General features: G+C 55.3%; 1 protein-coding gene across 1 annotated transcript in view; it reads left to right on the forward strand.

Moving 5' to 3' along the window:
* Positions 1-592: 592 nt before the first annotated feature.
* The window catches only part of DCHS1 (dachsous cadherin-related 1), a 107,603-nt gene continuing 93,244 nt past the window's right edge, over positions 593-14,951 (forward strand). Inside the window, exon 1 of the mRNA XM_077806934.1 lies at positions 593-2,344. Coding sequence (XP_077663060.1) covers positions 593-2,344 — 1,752 coding nt within the window. The remainder of the gene's footprint in view (positions 2,345-14,951) is intronic.

The raw sequence follows: 14,951 nt of genomic DNA on the forward strand, positions 1-14,951 counted from the left end.
GACCCATCTATATTCATTTACAGAGGGGGATATTCGGACACAGACAAGGGAAAAGCCTGCTGAAGGTCAGGGTCAGCGCTGGGAATAGAACCCAGGAGTCCTGACCAGCACTCAGCTTCTTTGTGACCCTGCTGCAGAGCCGGGATGGCTCTTGGGAAGAGCACAAGCTGCAATGGGAATGGTCCGTTATAGTGTATAGTACAAGCCTGAACTTCTTGTTAGCTCTGTAGCCTGCCTGGAGCTGGACATGCAGCCCCAGAGGGAGCCCCAGGCCTTCTCCTCAGGCACCAGCAAATGCTTCTGCTCCTCTGTATTGCCCTGGTTTTACTCTTTCTCCTCTGGGTCTAATTTTGTGTAACGACCTCTTTGTCTCATAGGTTTCCTGCTAGAGGGAAAGGAATCAGAGGGAGGAGGCTGGGGGTACCTGGCAGGGCTCCCCTCCCCCTTATGCTTTTCCTGTCCTTTGCTTGCTGCTCCCCTCCTGACCAGCCTCCTCTGATCTGCATTCCTTGCAGGATTAAGGAGCGCACACTGAAAAGGAGACTGAGCCAACCTTCACCTCCATCCCCAGGGCCTCAGGGATTTGTTAGTGATGGGGTGCCTGAAAAGATCAGCCCAGTTGCTGCTGCAGCTGCTGCTACTTGGGGGCCTAAGGCCAGGGCAGGGCTCTACTGTGCTGGGCACCCTGGATTTACAGATAGATGAGGAGCAGCCAGCTGGCACCATCATCGGGGACATCAGTGCTGGACTGCCCCCCGGCACCACTGCCTACATGTACTTCATCTCTGCACAGGAGGGCAGCGGTGTCACCACGGACCTGGAGATAGATGAGAACACAGGCATCATCAAAACAGCCCGTGTGCTGGACCGAGAGAGCCGGGACCGTTACAGTTTCATTGCTGTCACCCCTGAGGGCATCACAGTGGAGGTGAATGTCCAGGTGAATGACATCAATGACCATGCACCAGTATTCCCCAAGCACCACCGCACCTTTCAAATCCCAGAGCACACCCACATTGGCAGCAGGTTCCCCCTGGACCCAGCCTTCGATGCTGACAGTGGCCTGCTGAACACCCAGGGTTATGTGCTCAAAGGGGAGAATGTGGGCCAAGCCTTCCGCCTGGAGACCCGCAGGGGCCCCAGTGGCGTCCTGTACTTGGACCTGGTGGTAAGCAACGTCCTGGACCGGGAGAACTGCTCGTCGTATTCCCTGCTGCTGGAGGCCTATGATGGCGGCTCCCCTCCCCGGAGCACTCAGATGAGTTTGGATGTGGCCATACAGGACATCAACGACAATGCACCTGCCTTCAACCAGAGCCGCTACCACACCCTCATCTCTGAGAACTTGAAGCCAGGCAGCAGCATCCTGCAGGTCTTTGCCTCCGATGCAGATGAGGGTGACAACGGGGCTGTGGTGTATGAGATCAACCGTCGGCAGAGTGACCCTGATCAGTACTTCACCATCGACTCCAGGACGGGTGTCATCAAGCTCAACAAGGGGCTGGACTATGAGATGAGGAAGGTGCATGAGCTGGTGGTGCAGGCACGGGACAAGGCTATGCACCCAGAAGTCACCACAGCCTTTGTCACCATCCACGTGCGCGACTACAATGACAACCAGCCCACTATGACCATCATCTTCCTGAGCGAGGACGGCTCACCACAGATCTCCGAGGGTGCCCAGCCCGGCCAGTACGTGGCACGCATCTCTGTCTCGGACCCCGACTATGGTGAGTATTCCAATGTCAATGTCTCCCTGGAGGGGGGAGATGGCAAATTTGCCCTCACCACCAAGGACAATATCATCTACTTGATCTGTGTGGACCAGCTGCTGGATCGGGAGGAGAGAGACTCCTATGACCTGCGGGTGACGGCCACTGACTCAGGGACCCCTCCGCTGCGGGCAGAGTCGGCCTTTGTGCTGCAGGTGATGGATGTCAATGACAACCCACCACTCTTTGACCAGCAGGAATACAAGCAGAGCATCCCTGAGGTGGTGTACCCAGGCAGCTTTGTCCTGCAGGTGACAGCCCGTGACAAGGACCAGGGTCCCAATGGGGAGGTACGGTACAGCATCCTACACAGTCAGGACACCCACTCCAACTGGTTCACCGTTGACCCAGCCACAGGCATCATCACCACTGCTGCCTCCCTGGATTATGAGAAGGACCCTCAGCCCCAGCTGACGGTGCTGGCCACGGACAGAGGGACACCTGTCCTCTCCTCCACGGCCGTGGTGCACGTGGCCCTGCAGGACATCAACGATAATGAGCCTGTGTTCAGGAGCAACTTCTACAATATATCCCTGAAGGAGAACACACCCGCTGGGACCTGCTTCCTACAGGTGGGGGGACAGCCGGACAAATGGGGGACACCCTGGGGTGCAGGGTGGGGATGGCTGGGCTGCGGGTGGCCAGGCAGGTGGAGAGGCTTAGAGTGGAGGGTAGCCAGGCAGGCGGAGGGGCTGAGGGTAGCCAGGCATGGGGAGAGGCATGGCGTGGAGGGTAGGAGGTGGCCAGGCAGCGGGAGAGGCCTGGGGTTCAGAGCAGTCGGATGGTCAGGCTGAAGAGTGATCAAGGCCAAGGGTGGGGGATATTGTATGTGGGCAGAAGGAGGGGCGTGGAGGCCAGAGGAGATGGGGGGCAATGGGAGAGGAATCAGGGCCTGGGATGGATGAGTTGGGGGGGTGGGGGACTGACCTGGAAGGGGAAGGGGTCAGGGACTAGTGGGTGTATGGGTCAGAGTGGAGTCCCCCGCCTTGTGTGGGATAGGCAGCAGGGTCTGGGGTGGGTAATATTATCAGTAACAGTATTACAGTGGCATTTAGAGCCTGTGACTGAGATCAGGGGCCCCCTTGTGCTGGGTGCCACACAGACCCCGACTGAGATCTGATTTCTGTGAAAGTGTGTGATTTAGTGGCTTTGAGATACGTGGAACTTCTTCAGTCTGTCAAAGTTGGTCTGTTCAGAGCTGGGAAAAGAACTCGGGAATCCAGACTCTCAGTCCCCTGCCCTCATCACTGAACAGTGGTTCCTCCCTAACAATAACCTAGGAGCCAGCGTCAATGCTCAGTACCATCCAAATCCCTCACAAACCCCTGGGATTCTGCCAGAGACAGAGCATGCTGGAGATGGGATGCTGCTGCTTTGGGTGCCCGTAGCCAGCTGGGAGAGAAAGGAGAGGCCCGGGGTGAAGGGAGGATGAGATCTGCAGGTGCAGTCAGGAGGATGAGAGATGCAGGGGGGCAGCTTCGGGGTCAGGAGCAGAGATGGGCAGAGGGAAGGGGTTTGCTCCATAAGATGGCAAGTCCATGCAGGGGGAAATGCCTGGGGAGCTAGTGTGCGGGGTGTCTGTCTGACATGAGCAAGGGATGAGTGGGGGCACGGTGGGGAAATTGAGTTATTGGGGGCAGGAGGTGGCTCTGAGGCAGTGGGGGGAAAGTGACAGGTGTGGGGGAGGGATGGCTCTGAGGCAGTGGGGGGAAGGTGAGTGGTGTGGAGGAGGGGTGGCTCTGAGGCAGTGGGGGGGAAGGTGAGTGGTGGGGGGTGAGGGGTGGCTCTGAGGCAGTGGGGGGAAGGTGAGTGGTGTGGGGGAGGGGTGGCTCTGAGGCAGTGGGGGGAAGGTGAGTGGAGGGGGGTTAGGGGTGGCTCTGAGGCAGTGGGGGGAAGGTGAGTGGTATGGGGGAGGGGTGGCTCTGAGGCAGTGGGGGGAAGGTGAGTGGAGGGGGGTTAGGGGTGGCTCTGAGGCAGTGGGGGGAAGGTGAGTGAAGGGGTGAGGGGTGGCTCTGAGGCAGTGGGGGGAAGGTGAGTGGTGTGGGGGAAGGGTGGCTCTGAGGCAGTGGGGGGAAGGTGAGTGGAGGGGGGTAGAGGGGTGGCTCTGAGGCAGTGTGGGGAAGGTGAGCGGAGGGGGGGTGAGGGGTGGCTCTGAGGCAGTGGGGGGAAGGTGAGTGGAGGGGGATAGAGGGGTGGCTCTGAGGCAGTGGGGGGAAGGTGAGCGGAGGGGGCTGAGGGGGGGCTCTGAGGCAGTGGGGGGAAGGTGAGCGGAGGAGGGTTAGGGGTGGCTCTGAGGCAGTGGCGGGAAGGTGAGTGGTGTGGGGGAGGGGTGGCTCTGAGGCAGTGGGGGGAAGGTGAGTGGAGGGGGCTGAGGGGTGGCTTTGAGGCAGTGGGGGAAAGGTGACTGGTGTGGGGGAGGGGTGGTTCTGAGGCAGTGGGGGGAAGGTGAGCGGAGGGGGGGTGAGGGGTGGCTCTGAGGCAGTGGGGGGAAGGTGAGTGGAGGGGGATAGAGGGGTGGCTCTGAGGCAGTGGGGGGAAGGTGAGTGGAGGGGGCTGAGGGGTGGCTCTTTGGCGGTGTGGGGAAGGTGAGCGGTGGGGGGTTAGGCGTGGCTCTGAGGCAGTGGGGGGAAGGTGAGTGGAGGGGGCTGAGGGGTGGCTCTTTGGCGGCTGGGGGAAGGTGAGCGGTGGTGGGTTAAGTGTGGCTCTGAGGCAGTGGGGTGAAGGTTAGCGCTGTGGGGGAGGGGTGGCTCTGAGGCAGTGCGGGGAAGGTGAATGGTGTGGGGGAGGGGTGGCTCTGAGGCAGTGGGGGGAAGGTGAGCGGTGTGGGGGAGGGGTGGCTCTGAGGCGGTGGGGGGAAGGTGAGTGGTGCGGGGGAGGGGTGGCTCTGAGGCGGTTGGGGGAAGGTGACAGGTGTGGGGGAGGGGTGGCTCTGAAGCAGTGCGGGGAAGGTGAATGGTGCGGGGGAGGGATGGCTCTGAGGCGGTGGGGGGAAGGTGACAGGTGTGGGGGAGGGGTGGCTCTGAGGCGGTTGGAGGAAGGTGAGTGGTGTGAGGGAGGGGTGGCTCTGAGGCAGTGGGGGGAAGGTGAGCGGTGTGGGGGAGGGGTGGCTCTGAGGCAGTGGGGGGAAGGTGAGCGGTGTGGGGGAGGGTGGCTCTGAAGCAGTGCGGGAAAGGGTGAGTGGTGCGGGGGAGGGGTGGCTCTGAGGCAGTGGGGGGAAGGTGACAGGTGTGGGGGAGGGGTGGCTCTGAGGCGGTTGGGGGAAGGTGAGTGGTGTGGGGGAGGGGTGGCTCTGAGGCAGTGGGGGGAAGGTGAGCGGTGTGGGGGAGGGTGGCTCTGAAGCAGTGCGGGGAAGGGTGAGTGGTGCGGGGAAGGGTGAGTGGTTCGGGGGAGGGGTGGCTCTGAGGCAGTGAGGGGAAGGTGAGTGGAGGGGCCGAGCGGTGTGGGAAGGTGAGCACTGGGGCTGAGTCTGCAATGCTGTAGTAGGGTGAGCCATGGGGGCTGGTGTCACACAGCAGTCACCCCTCCCTGGCCCGTACCCCTGAAGGGATGCCTCTCTCAGCACTTTTCTGTTTGGTTCACGAGTTGTGGGGGAAAGGCGGAGCCGGGTTCTGGAAATGCAATTGCGGGAGAAGGGACTGGAGTTCTGTGCCTGTTGGGAGCAGCAAGGGGAAAAGGGGGAAGGGAGCAGGAGAGTCCCTGCCTCAGAGTGAGGGAGGAGGGGGAGCCTGGTTTGCTGGTGCGGGGCCTGGGAATCAGGAACATTGCCTCTGAAGGCCCCTCTTGTCTCTGGCTGAACTTCCGCAGACTCCACACCTGCCCTGGAGGGAGGGCAGCTGTGACTCTTAGGGGCTGGAGCAGGCCCTGGGCAGCAGCCTCCACTCCCTGTGTAATGGGATTGCAGCTGGAGGCTCTTCTCCTGTGAATCATGCAAGTGGCGGGAGCTGTCCAAGCAGGCCAAAGTGGCTGAGGGTTTGGCTGGATTTCGGGCCTTTGGCTCAGTCCTCATGTTTCGTTTGGAAACAGCGGGTCTGGGCCGAGTGCAGGTAACTCCCACGTGGTCACAGCACAAAGCAAACAGCTCACACATCTGCTGCTGCTTCCTCTGAGCCGGGAAACGTGAGAGGATGGGAAAGGAGCCTGGCAGGCAACTAGGCTCGGCACTGGGCCCCAGCAAGGGGAAGCCAGGCCTGAAGAACCGAGCAGAGCCCAGGGGGCACAAATCCATAGCTTTTAGTGCCTCATGATCCAGTCAGACCTCCTGCAGAGTCCAGGCCAAAGAATCCCACTAAATAACTCCTGTGTCCAGCCCAGAATGTCTGGCTGAGCTAGAATGGGTCTTTCAGAAAGGCACCCTGTCTCCATTTACAGATTCTGAATGACGGAGAATCCGCCACATCCCTGGGTAAGTTGTTGCAGTGGTTCATTCCCTGCACTGTTAAAAATCTGCATCTTATTTCCAGTCTGAATTTATCTAGCTACAGCTCCCAGCCGTTGGATCTCATTGTGCCTTTGTGTGTGAGATAAAGAGCCATGTTCTCTCAGAAATCTCCTCGCCATGTAGATACTTCTAGACCGTGATTGAGTTATCTTATTATTATTTATTATTTGTATTGCTGTATTGCCAGGGAGCCCCAGTGAAAACACAGAGCCAAAAGATAGCCCCTGCCCCAAAGAGCTCACAATCTAAGTATAAGACAAAAGGCGACTGGTGGATACAAACTGACGGGAGAAGAAGGAAACAATGAGACAGTTTTGGCCAACTTGACTGGTTTCAGCACACCAGCTTGGCCTTCACCTTCTGTTGGATAATCTATATAGATTGAGTTTCCTAAGTCTCTTGCTATATGTCAGGGGGTTCAGGCCTCAAACCATTCGAATAATGGTCTCACCAATGCTGTATACAGAGGTAACACCACCTCCCTACTCCTATTGTGTAGTCCCCTGGTCATACACCCAAGGATCCCATTAGCCTTGTTAGATACAATATCCTGCTGGGAACTCATGTGCAGCTGGTTTTCACCATGATCACCGAGTCATTTTTAATGTCGCTGCTTTCCAAAAATACAGTCTCCCTCCCTTTAACTGTGACCTATGTTCCACCTTGCATTTGGCTATATTAAAACACGTTTTGTTCAAATGAGCTGAATTTGCCAAGTGATATCCAGCAGTGATTTCATATTTTCTACCAAATCACTGATAAAAGATATTGAATAGCATTGGTCTGAGAACAGATCCATACCGTTACTTTTTGTGATCTGTTTGCCAGTTTTTAATCCATTTGTCAGTGAACTGAACTAATATTTGGATCAGAAGATCACATGGTACTGAAGTGCCTTGCAGAAGTCTAAGTCTGTTGTGTCAATAGAGTTACCTTTATCAACCAAACTCGTGATTTCATCAAAAAATTATATTAAATATCTGAGCCCTGGAGAGACGAAACCAGACCAAGGGATTATGGCAAATAGTTGAACTGCAGCAAGGGCATCTGAGCCCAGCAGAGCCTGGGGGAGTGTATCTGAGACCCACTGAAGAGGAACTGAGTCTGAGAAGCTCAGGGAGTTGTCCAGGCCCTGGAGGGGCACAACGCAGATAGTTTGCACAGCCACTCAGCCGCTCTCAACCACTGCAGTTCACTCTTGGCTGAAGACATGTGAGCAGAGGCGAGTGAAGGCATTACCCACCGCCATTGCTGCACAATGGGATGGTGGTGCCCCAACAGCCATGCCTGCCTTAGCAGCTCACAGTCAGACCCAGAGCTCCTTACGTACTATAGTACAGAGACTGTTCCATTGAAGAGAGTGATGGGGGGTGGTAAATAATAGTGCATGGACTGTTCCACTGAAGATAGTGATGGAGTGGATTCTATTCCATTCTATTCTATTCTGTGTAGGTTTTCGTACTGCACCCATGACGTAGTATTTGAGTGCCTTCCAGTAGTGCATTAAGCAACATGACCACACATCTGTCATGTGTTGTTTGTTCTCTCATCCTCTCACCAGCTGGAAAAGTGTGTGCAGTGAAGTGTCTTGTTTAGGTATGTTTTTTAAATTATGTTTTTAAATAAATATAGATGTTACTATGTGTTTGTATTAGAGAAGGTAGGATCAAAGACATGCTCTGCAGTTGGAGGGGAAAGTGGTGAGATTTGTGATGGTTCTTAGTTCCTGGGTGAGTTCGTTCCACAGTCTCATGCTGCGCCTGGAGAAGTTTCTGTCTCTTGCACAGGTAAGCTTCACTCTTATTGTTGAGAGTTCCATTGTTCCAGAGGAGCAAACAGCCAACCACTGTCTTCATCCTAGAACTTTAGATGGTCTTTTAGGTATCCTGGGCCCAGGTCATAGAGCACTTTGAAGATAAGAACTGAGACCTTGAAATTTATTCAAAATGCTAGGAGAAGCCATTGTAGAGAGCAGGGACAGGTGTGATGTTTCTTACCATAGCTTGTGTTGTTGAAGAGCCATTCTGCAGCTTTCTGTATTAGCTGGAGTTTCCTAAGTGCTGAAGGTTTCATGCTGAGGTATATAACATCATTGTAGTCCAGCTGAGAGGTGATGAAGGCATGAATAACTGAGTCCAGGTCTTTGGCTGTCAGGATGGGATGGAGTCTCCTAGCCAACCAGAGATGGTAGAAAGCATTATTCACTACCATTGCGATGCGAGAGCTCAGCGTGGAATCCAAGCGTTCTCCTAGACTACAGACTGAATTAGCCAATTGTGGATATGAACTTTCAATCAAAGGAGACTGCACAATAGCTGCAAATGCATCAGAATACTTTCCTTTTCCCACCAGTATCACCTTTATCATGCTTGGGTTCAGTTTCAGCCAGTTATCTTTCATTCATGAGTTTATTTCATCCAACCTCTGTGTCACGTTGGTGGTAGCATGTGGTGAAGGGTAGGTAAAGCTGTGTGTCACCTGCATATTGCTGATGCTTGAGTCCATGGTGTCTGACCACTTAGTGGTTGCATGTAGAGGATGAAAAGGAAAGGATGATCAGAGAAAATATCAGTTGATTCTTGTGGATCCCCGCAGGTGAGAGGTCTAGTGGTGGAGGTGCAGTCTCCTATCACAACTCTTTGGGTGTATCCCTCCAGGGAGGGCTCAAGCCATTTTAGTGTATTCCCTTGGATGTCTTGATAGTGCTGAATTCTGCAGGGGGCTGTTAGCTGGTGGGTGCAGGCAGGGCAGATCCGGGCATTTTGAGAAGGCTTCCTGAATGTGTGTGGTAGTTTTTTGCGGCGCTTGCTGCTCAGCTCTGATGCAGACTCTAGGCACCAAAGATTGATGAAGCAGTTTACCACCCTAGATTGCTTCTTGGGGATGAATTTGGCAGTTTCAATGGAGGCTGATAGACAGGTTCTCTTGGCCAGTAATAAAGCCTCAGCATAGACTTTGAGGAATTTATGTTTGATCCTTTGTTGGCCAATGGCCTTTGTTTTCTGCCTGTTGCTGCACCTCTGTCTTCATCCAGTGCAGGATGTCAGAAAACCAAGGAGATCTGTGTGAGCAATGGGGAGCAAGGGGCTGTTTGGGGACCAGCTTGTCAGCAGTCAAGGCCAGTGTAGAATAGGTTCACCAGGTGCTTGACTCCTTGTGTTGTGAGTGCATGCTGTTGTCCTTTAGCAAGCTTTGGAAATGGTTGAAATCCATGACTCTTTGTGGTTGAATATGGATTATTGGTCTTTTTTGTTGCTGGAAGGTCTCTGGCCACTGCCTTAATGGGTTGATTGTCCAAGACAGCAGCCAGGTTCTAATGTCCTCTGTCTTGATATATGTCCAAGATCAGGTACAGGCTATGACCAGATGTGTAGGGTGGACTAGAGATGACGTGTGAAAGTCCTAGGGAGGCACATGAGGAGATGAGTTTTTTGGGTTTTGCATCTAATAATAATAGTGCACAGACTATTCCCTGGACAGTGGGAGGGGGGAGGGGGATAATAATGGTGCGCAAACTGTTCTGTTGGAGATAGCAATGGGGGCAGGTGGGAGAAAATTATGGTGCACAAAGTTTTCCATGGGAGAAGGGGTTTGGAAGTGATCCCATTTTCAGAGCTCTGTGCTGCAGACTCCTTCTGAGGGACCTAGTGGGGCAATTCCTGGGAATGGATGGGGAGATGTGGAAGAGCGAGAGAAGAGTGTGGTGATTAGAGGAGAGGCAGGTGGTGGGAGGGGGACGTGCTGGGAAAAAAGGAAAGTAGGTGGAGGGATGTATGGGGGCCAGGAAGGTCCATGGGAGGAGGGGAAGGGGCTGTGATGGTACATGGGGGAGGAGAGTTGTGAGGGAGGTGAATGTTGCTGTTACAGCCAGAAGAGCCACGTTTGTTCCAAATTCCTGTGAAAGCTATTTCCTCCCCTTGCCAGCAACCTCCTCCTGGGCTTGGCACGGCAGCCAGCGCCATGATTAATTCAAGTAGCATTTCCCCTGGAGCTGCAGCAGCTTTTCCACTGCAGCGGAGAGGCCCCAGCCCCCTCACACGCTCCTCTCCCCTCCCCCTACTATGCTCCCTCCCCCCACTCAATCCCCAACCCCCTCACATGCTCCCCGCCCCATCCCTAGTCCCCTCACACGCTCCTCTTCCCTCCCCACGCCACCTCCACCCCATCCCCAGCTCTCTCACACCTCCCTTCCTGTCCTGTTCATACATTCCCCTCCTCCTCACACACTCCCCACCCCTCATATATTCCCTTCCCTCCCCCATCCCAACCCCTTTGACAAGCTCCCCATCCCCTCAGACACTCCCCTCCCCATGTCCCTCACACTCTTCTCCCCTCATAAATTACCCTCCTCCAGCCCCTTACATGTTCTCCTCCTGTCTCCCTCATACAGCCCCCCACATACATTCCCCCATCCCAACCCCCATTGCCCTCCCACACTTCCCCATATGGTCCCTTCCCACATCCAACCCCCAGCCCTATCACACACTTCCCCCTCCAAATTCTCCCACCCCAACCCCCTGACACACTCCCCTTCCCCTCAAACACTCCCCTCCCCAACCCCCACTGCCTTCCTGCCCTACCTCCTCCTCACACATTTCCTTCCCCCAACATAGCACAGCCCTCTGCCCCCATGTATTCCCACAGCTGCTCTCCCGTGCTCCCCCCAACACTCCCCTCACACATCCTAACTTCCAGCTCCCTCACACACTCCCTGCACTCTCTCACCCAAGTCCTCAGCCCCCTCACATGCTCCCATACTTTCCTCCTCTACCCCCACTATGTTCTACGTTCCATGTCTCCTCATATATTCCCCTTTCCCACCCCAACCCCTGCTGCCCTCCCCATCCCCTTGTGCACTCCCCTCACCCCATGGAGTGTGTGGCTGCTTCTCCCTTGCTGGACCCTCCCCCTTCATTTTACAAGAGCGCTCTCACCAAGACCTCTCATGGCCTTTTCCTCTCTAAGTCTCTTCTCCCTCCTCTCAGGCTTCCTGCACCACCCCTTCTTGGCTCCCCTGTTATCTCTCTGTCCCCCTTGTTGGTGGATCCTCCCTCTGTTCTCTGCCGGGGGTCCCACGGGCCTCAATACTCATCCCCCCACAATGACTCCCATCTCTGTTCTGATGTTTCAGATTCTGCTTTGTGGCCTGCTGCTAATGTCTCCTGGGCATTTCATCCTCACCTCTGCATAGCAAAAGCCCAGCCCCAATCCCCTGAACAATTCTCAGTCATTTTCAGCAACACCTACCTGTTCCCACCCTCTCCATCATTCAGGCTCGTAACCTAGACATCCTCTTTGAGTCCTCATCGCCTGGCCCCATGCATTCCTCACCACTTCCAGCTCAATCACTGTGCTCCTCCTCTCCAGCCCCATGACACCACAATGCCCCTGCCCCATACAGCATCCCCACTGCTGTCCCCTCCCAACTCCCTCTTCAACCTGCTGCTCTGCCAGTGGTGCCAGCCTGAGCCACTCATGTCAGCTTCGCACTCGGTGGTCTCCACGGCTCCCCCACATTGCCCCTATTCATGGATTTCCATACCTGCCAGGCCCACTTCGCAGACACCCACCAGGCCCCAACCCCTGCCTGCCCATGAGAGACCACAGGCTCTCAGTGCCCATCCTGAGTGGTGCTGCTCACCTCCACATTCATTCCACATTTGCTTCCCTCCTGAATCCCTATCCTTTTTGTGGTGTCCATAAAGAACTTGCTTCCACCCCTCCCCATTGTCTGTCTGGGGCTCCTGGGGCAGGGTCCATCCCTTCTTCACTTTGTGCTGAGCATTCTAGTGCCCCATGGAGCTTGCAGTGCCAGACACTCTGCCCCTTAGCACTGCACCTGCGATCAGTTTCTTGGCCCTTCAGGCACTTTGCAACTCACTTGGCATTGGCTCAGCTCAGCTGCCAGGATACTGTACTCCTGTCTCTGTCCGTCGCCTGAGCTGTTTCTGCCTGGATCCAGCCCCTAGATGCCCCAAGCTGCTCACCATTCCTTGCCCCTCCCTATGAGAATGGGTAATGCTTCATGGACCCTTCTGCCTGCTGGCTCTGGATTAGCTGTGCCTGGGGGCCTAGAACCTGTCAGACTTGCCAGTTAGAAGTCCCTGTGTGTGTGCACTGCTGCTGCCTGGGGCTGTGGGGAATGAGAGCTGTGAGTCTGTGTAGTGGCTGTGCAGATGGCCATGCTCTATGCTGCCTTGGGACCTGACCCCTCACCCCAGCCGCATGTGCAGGATGCTCCAGGGGCTGATCCCTGACCCTTCTCCCTCCCCCAAGGCTCAAGCACACTACAGCCCACTGTAGTAGCCAGGAGCTAGAAACAATCCACTCCTGAAATAGAAGCAGTGGCCACTCCCAGGCTGCATTTAGCTGGTCAGCAGCTGTGCCAGGGCTGGGGAGGGCAGAGTGCCTGGCATGCAATCAGGCAGAAGGAGCTGTGCGTGGGATCGCTGACCACACTGGCGCCAGCCTCCCCGCCTCTCCCACCAAGAGCCGTCACTCGGAGGGGCGGGAGCCCAGAGCCAGATGTTTGCCAAGCCACAGCATAACATGTGCACAGCAGAGACTCAGCTGGGGCAGAGTTCCAGCTGGGCTCCCTGCCTGCAGGCTGGGCCTGCTGGTGACAGGGAGGACAGCCTCGAAAGGTGGAGCCAGCCTGAGAGGGGCACAGGGTGACACGCCCCCTCCCTGACATGTCCAGTCTCTGCCCCAATTCATCCCCTGCACCAGGGGTTGCACTTGTTTTCTGGGGGTGGGAGTGGCACCAACACTGAGGTTTGGAGAGCTTGGGGTGGTGCTGATGTTTTGGGGCTCTTGTGCTCTCCAAATGGGTTTCTGGAAACAAGTAGGCTCCCTCACTGCATCTGACACATTGACAAAGGGACCCCCGCATACAGTGCCCTGCTCCCCCATCGTACCTTCCCAGTCCTGGGGGGGAAATGGGCATCCTCCTATCCCCATGAATCCCCCTCCCTGTCCCTGCTCAGCACTTTTGGGGGGATAGGGACCCCATGGTGCCCTGCACCCTCTCCCTCCCTGTATCTGCTCAGCGCTGGGTGCTTTCCCTGGATTTAGTACAGGTTTTCTTTGTTTCTAATCCTGACAGGATGTAAAACCTGAGCCACATCTCCCCCTGCCTGGCCCCCGGCTCCATTTCCTGCTGCACAGCCAGGGCAGAGATGAACAGGACTGCTCCCCCTATCCTGACACAGAGCTAGGGGTCTCCAAGAATCTCATCCTCTTCCTCTCCCCAGCAGGCAGCTCCCTCACCAGCCTCTGGTTTGCTAGTCAGCTCTGTGCCCGGTGTTAGCCACAGCAGTTCATGATGAAAGACTCTCAAACCCCAGCTTCAGCAGGGTCAGGCTGGATAACAGCTTGAATGGGAAACTTCCAGAAATGACCCAGAAGCTGCATGGTGGGGGCTCTCTAGGGGGTGCTCTTCCCTGGCAGTTAGTGCCGGACCCAGTGCCCCAGCACAGCATTAGGGGGTTTGTGCTGCAGTGTGGGGGCTCAGTTGGGAGCACTCTCCCTTCACGGTCACTGCTGACCCCAGTGCCTCAGAGCATGGGGTTCGAGGGCTGAAACGTCGTGGGCCCCTGATGTGCGCCTCAGGCACAGATAGACCTATGCTGACAGATCAGTGTCAGCACTTTGCTGTGAAGTCTGAGTCCCAGGTGTGGGATGCTCGGCTCTGCAGAAGGGTCTATTCAGTGCCTGTCTTGGCTGCTCCATTATTCATGTGCTCAGCTCTCCATTGCGGAGGCCTGTGTGGGTGAAAGGGTGTCACCGTGAGAGACTCAGTGCTGGCAACTTCAACTCTGCCCCCACCAGGTGAGGTAGCTCAGTCACTTCAGAGGTGGAAATAAACCAAGGAGTCACTCCCCTGTCCCAGAGTGGGGGCAGTTTGCTCCGACCAGGACACTTTCAGCTCCAAGGCCTCACCAGCTCTGCATACCTGCACAGAGCCACCCTTTCTGGGAGACACATGGTTAACTGTACAGCCGCACTGCTCTGCAGCTTGGGACTGGAAGGCAGGAATCATTTACAAAATGGAAACTACCAGGGGAACTTGAACTCTCTCTGTTTAGATTTGACCAGGACACCTGGATTCACATCTTGTCTTGGGAGCTGAAGGGTCAGTTTTATGTCTCATGTAAAAGATGGTAGGACTGCACTGGGGCATAAGGACCTGCACTTACTGAGAGGGGAGAATGACCCATACTGAGCCCATCACCCCCACGCTTTGCAGTGCAGCGCCCCCTAGATAAGGTTGCCAATTTCGATTGGATGCATTCCTGGAGTTTTCATTTTATTACATAATCTTTAATTAAAAATTAATCTTTAATTCCTGGAGACTCCAGGATAATCCTGGAGAGTTGGCAACTTTACCCCTAGCACTGCACACCAGTGCTTTCTGCCAGAAGAGAGTGCTCCCCTGCTTAGCCCCCACCCCACTGCCTGTACACATGGAATGGATTAAAAGCTGGTTAACTGGTAGGTCACAACATGTCATTGTAAATGGAGAGTCAGCATTGGGCAGTGTGTTTCTCGTAGGGTCCCACAGGGATCGGTTCTTGGCCCTTTGCTATTTAACATTTTTATCAGTGACTCAGATTCATAGATTTCAGGGCCAGAAGAGACCATTGTGATCATCTAGTCTGTATAACACAGGCTGTAGGACTTCCCCAAAATAATTCCTAAAGCAGATCTTGTAGAAAAACATCCAATCTTGATTTAAAAAT

This window comes from Eretmochelys imbricata, chromosome 1 (genome assembly GCF_965152235.1).
Source record: "Eretmochelys imbricata isolate rEreImb1 chromosome 1, rEreImb1.hap1, whole genome shotgun sequence".
In the NCBI taxonomy this organism is placed as follows: domain Eukaryota; kingdom Metazoa; phylum Chordata; order Testudines; family Cheloniidae; genus Eretmochelys; species Eretmochelys imbricata.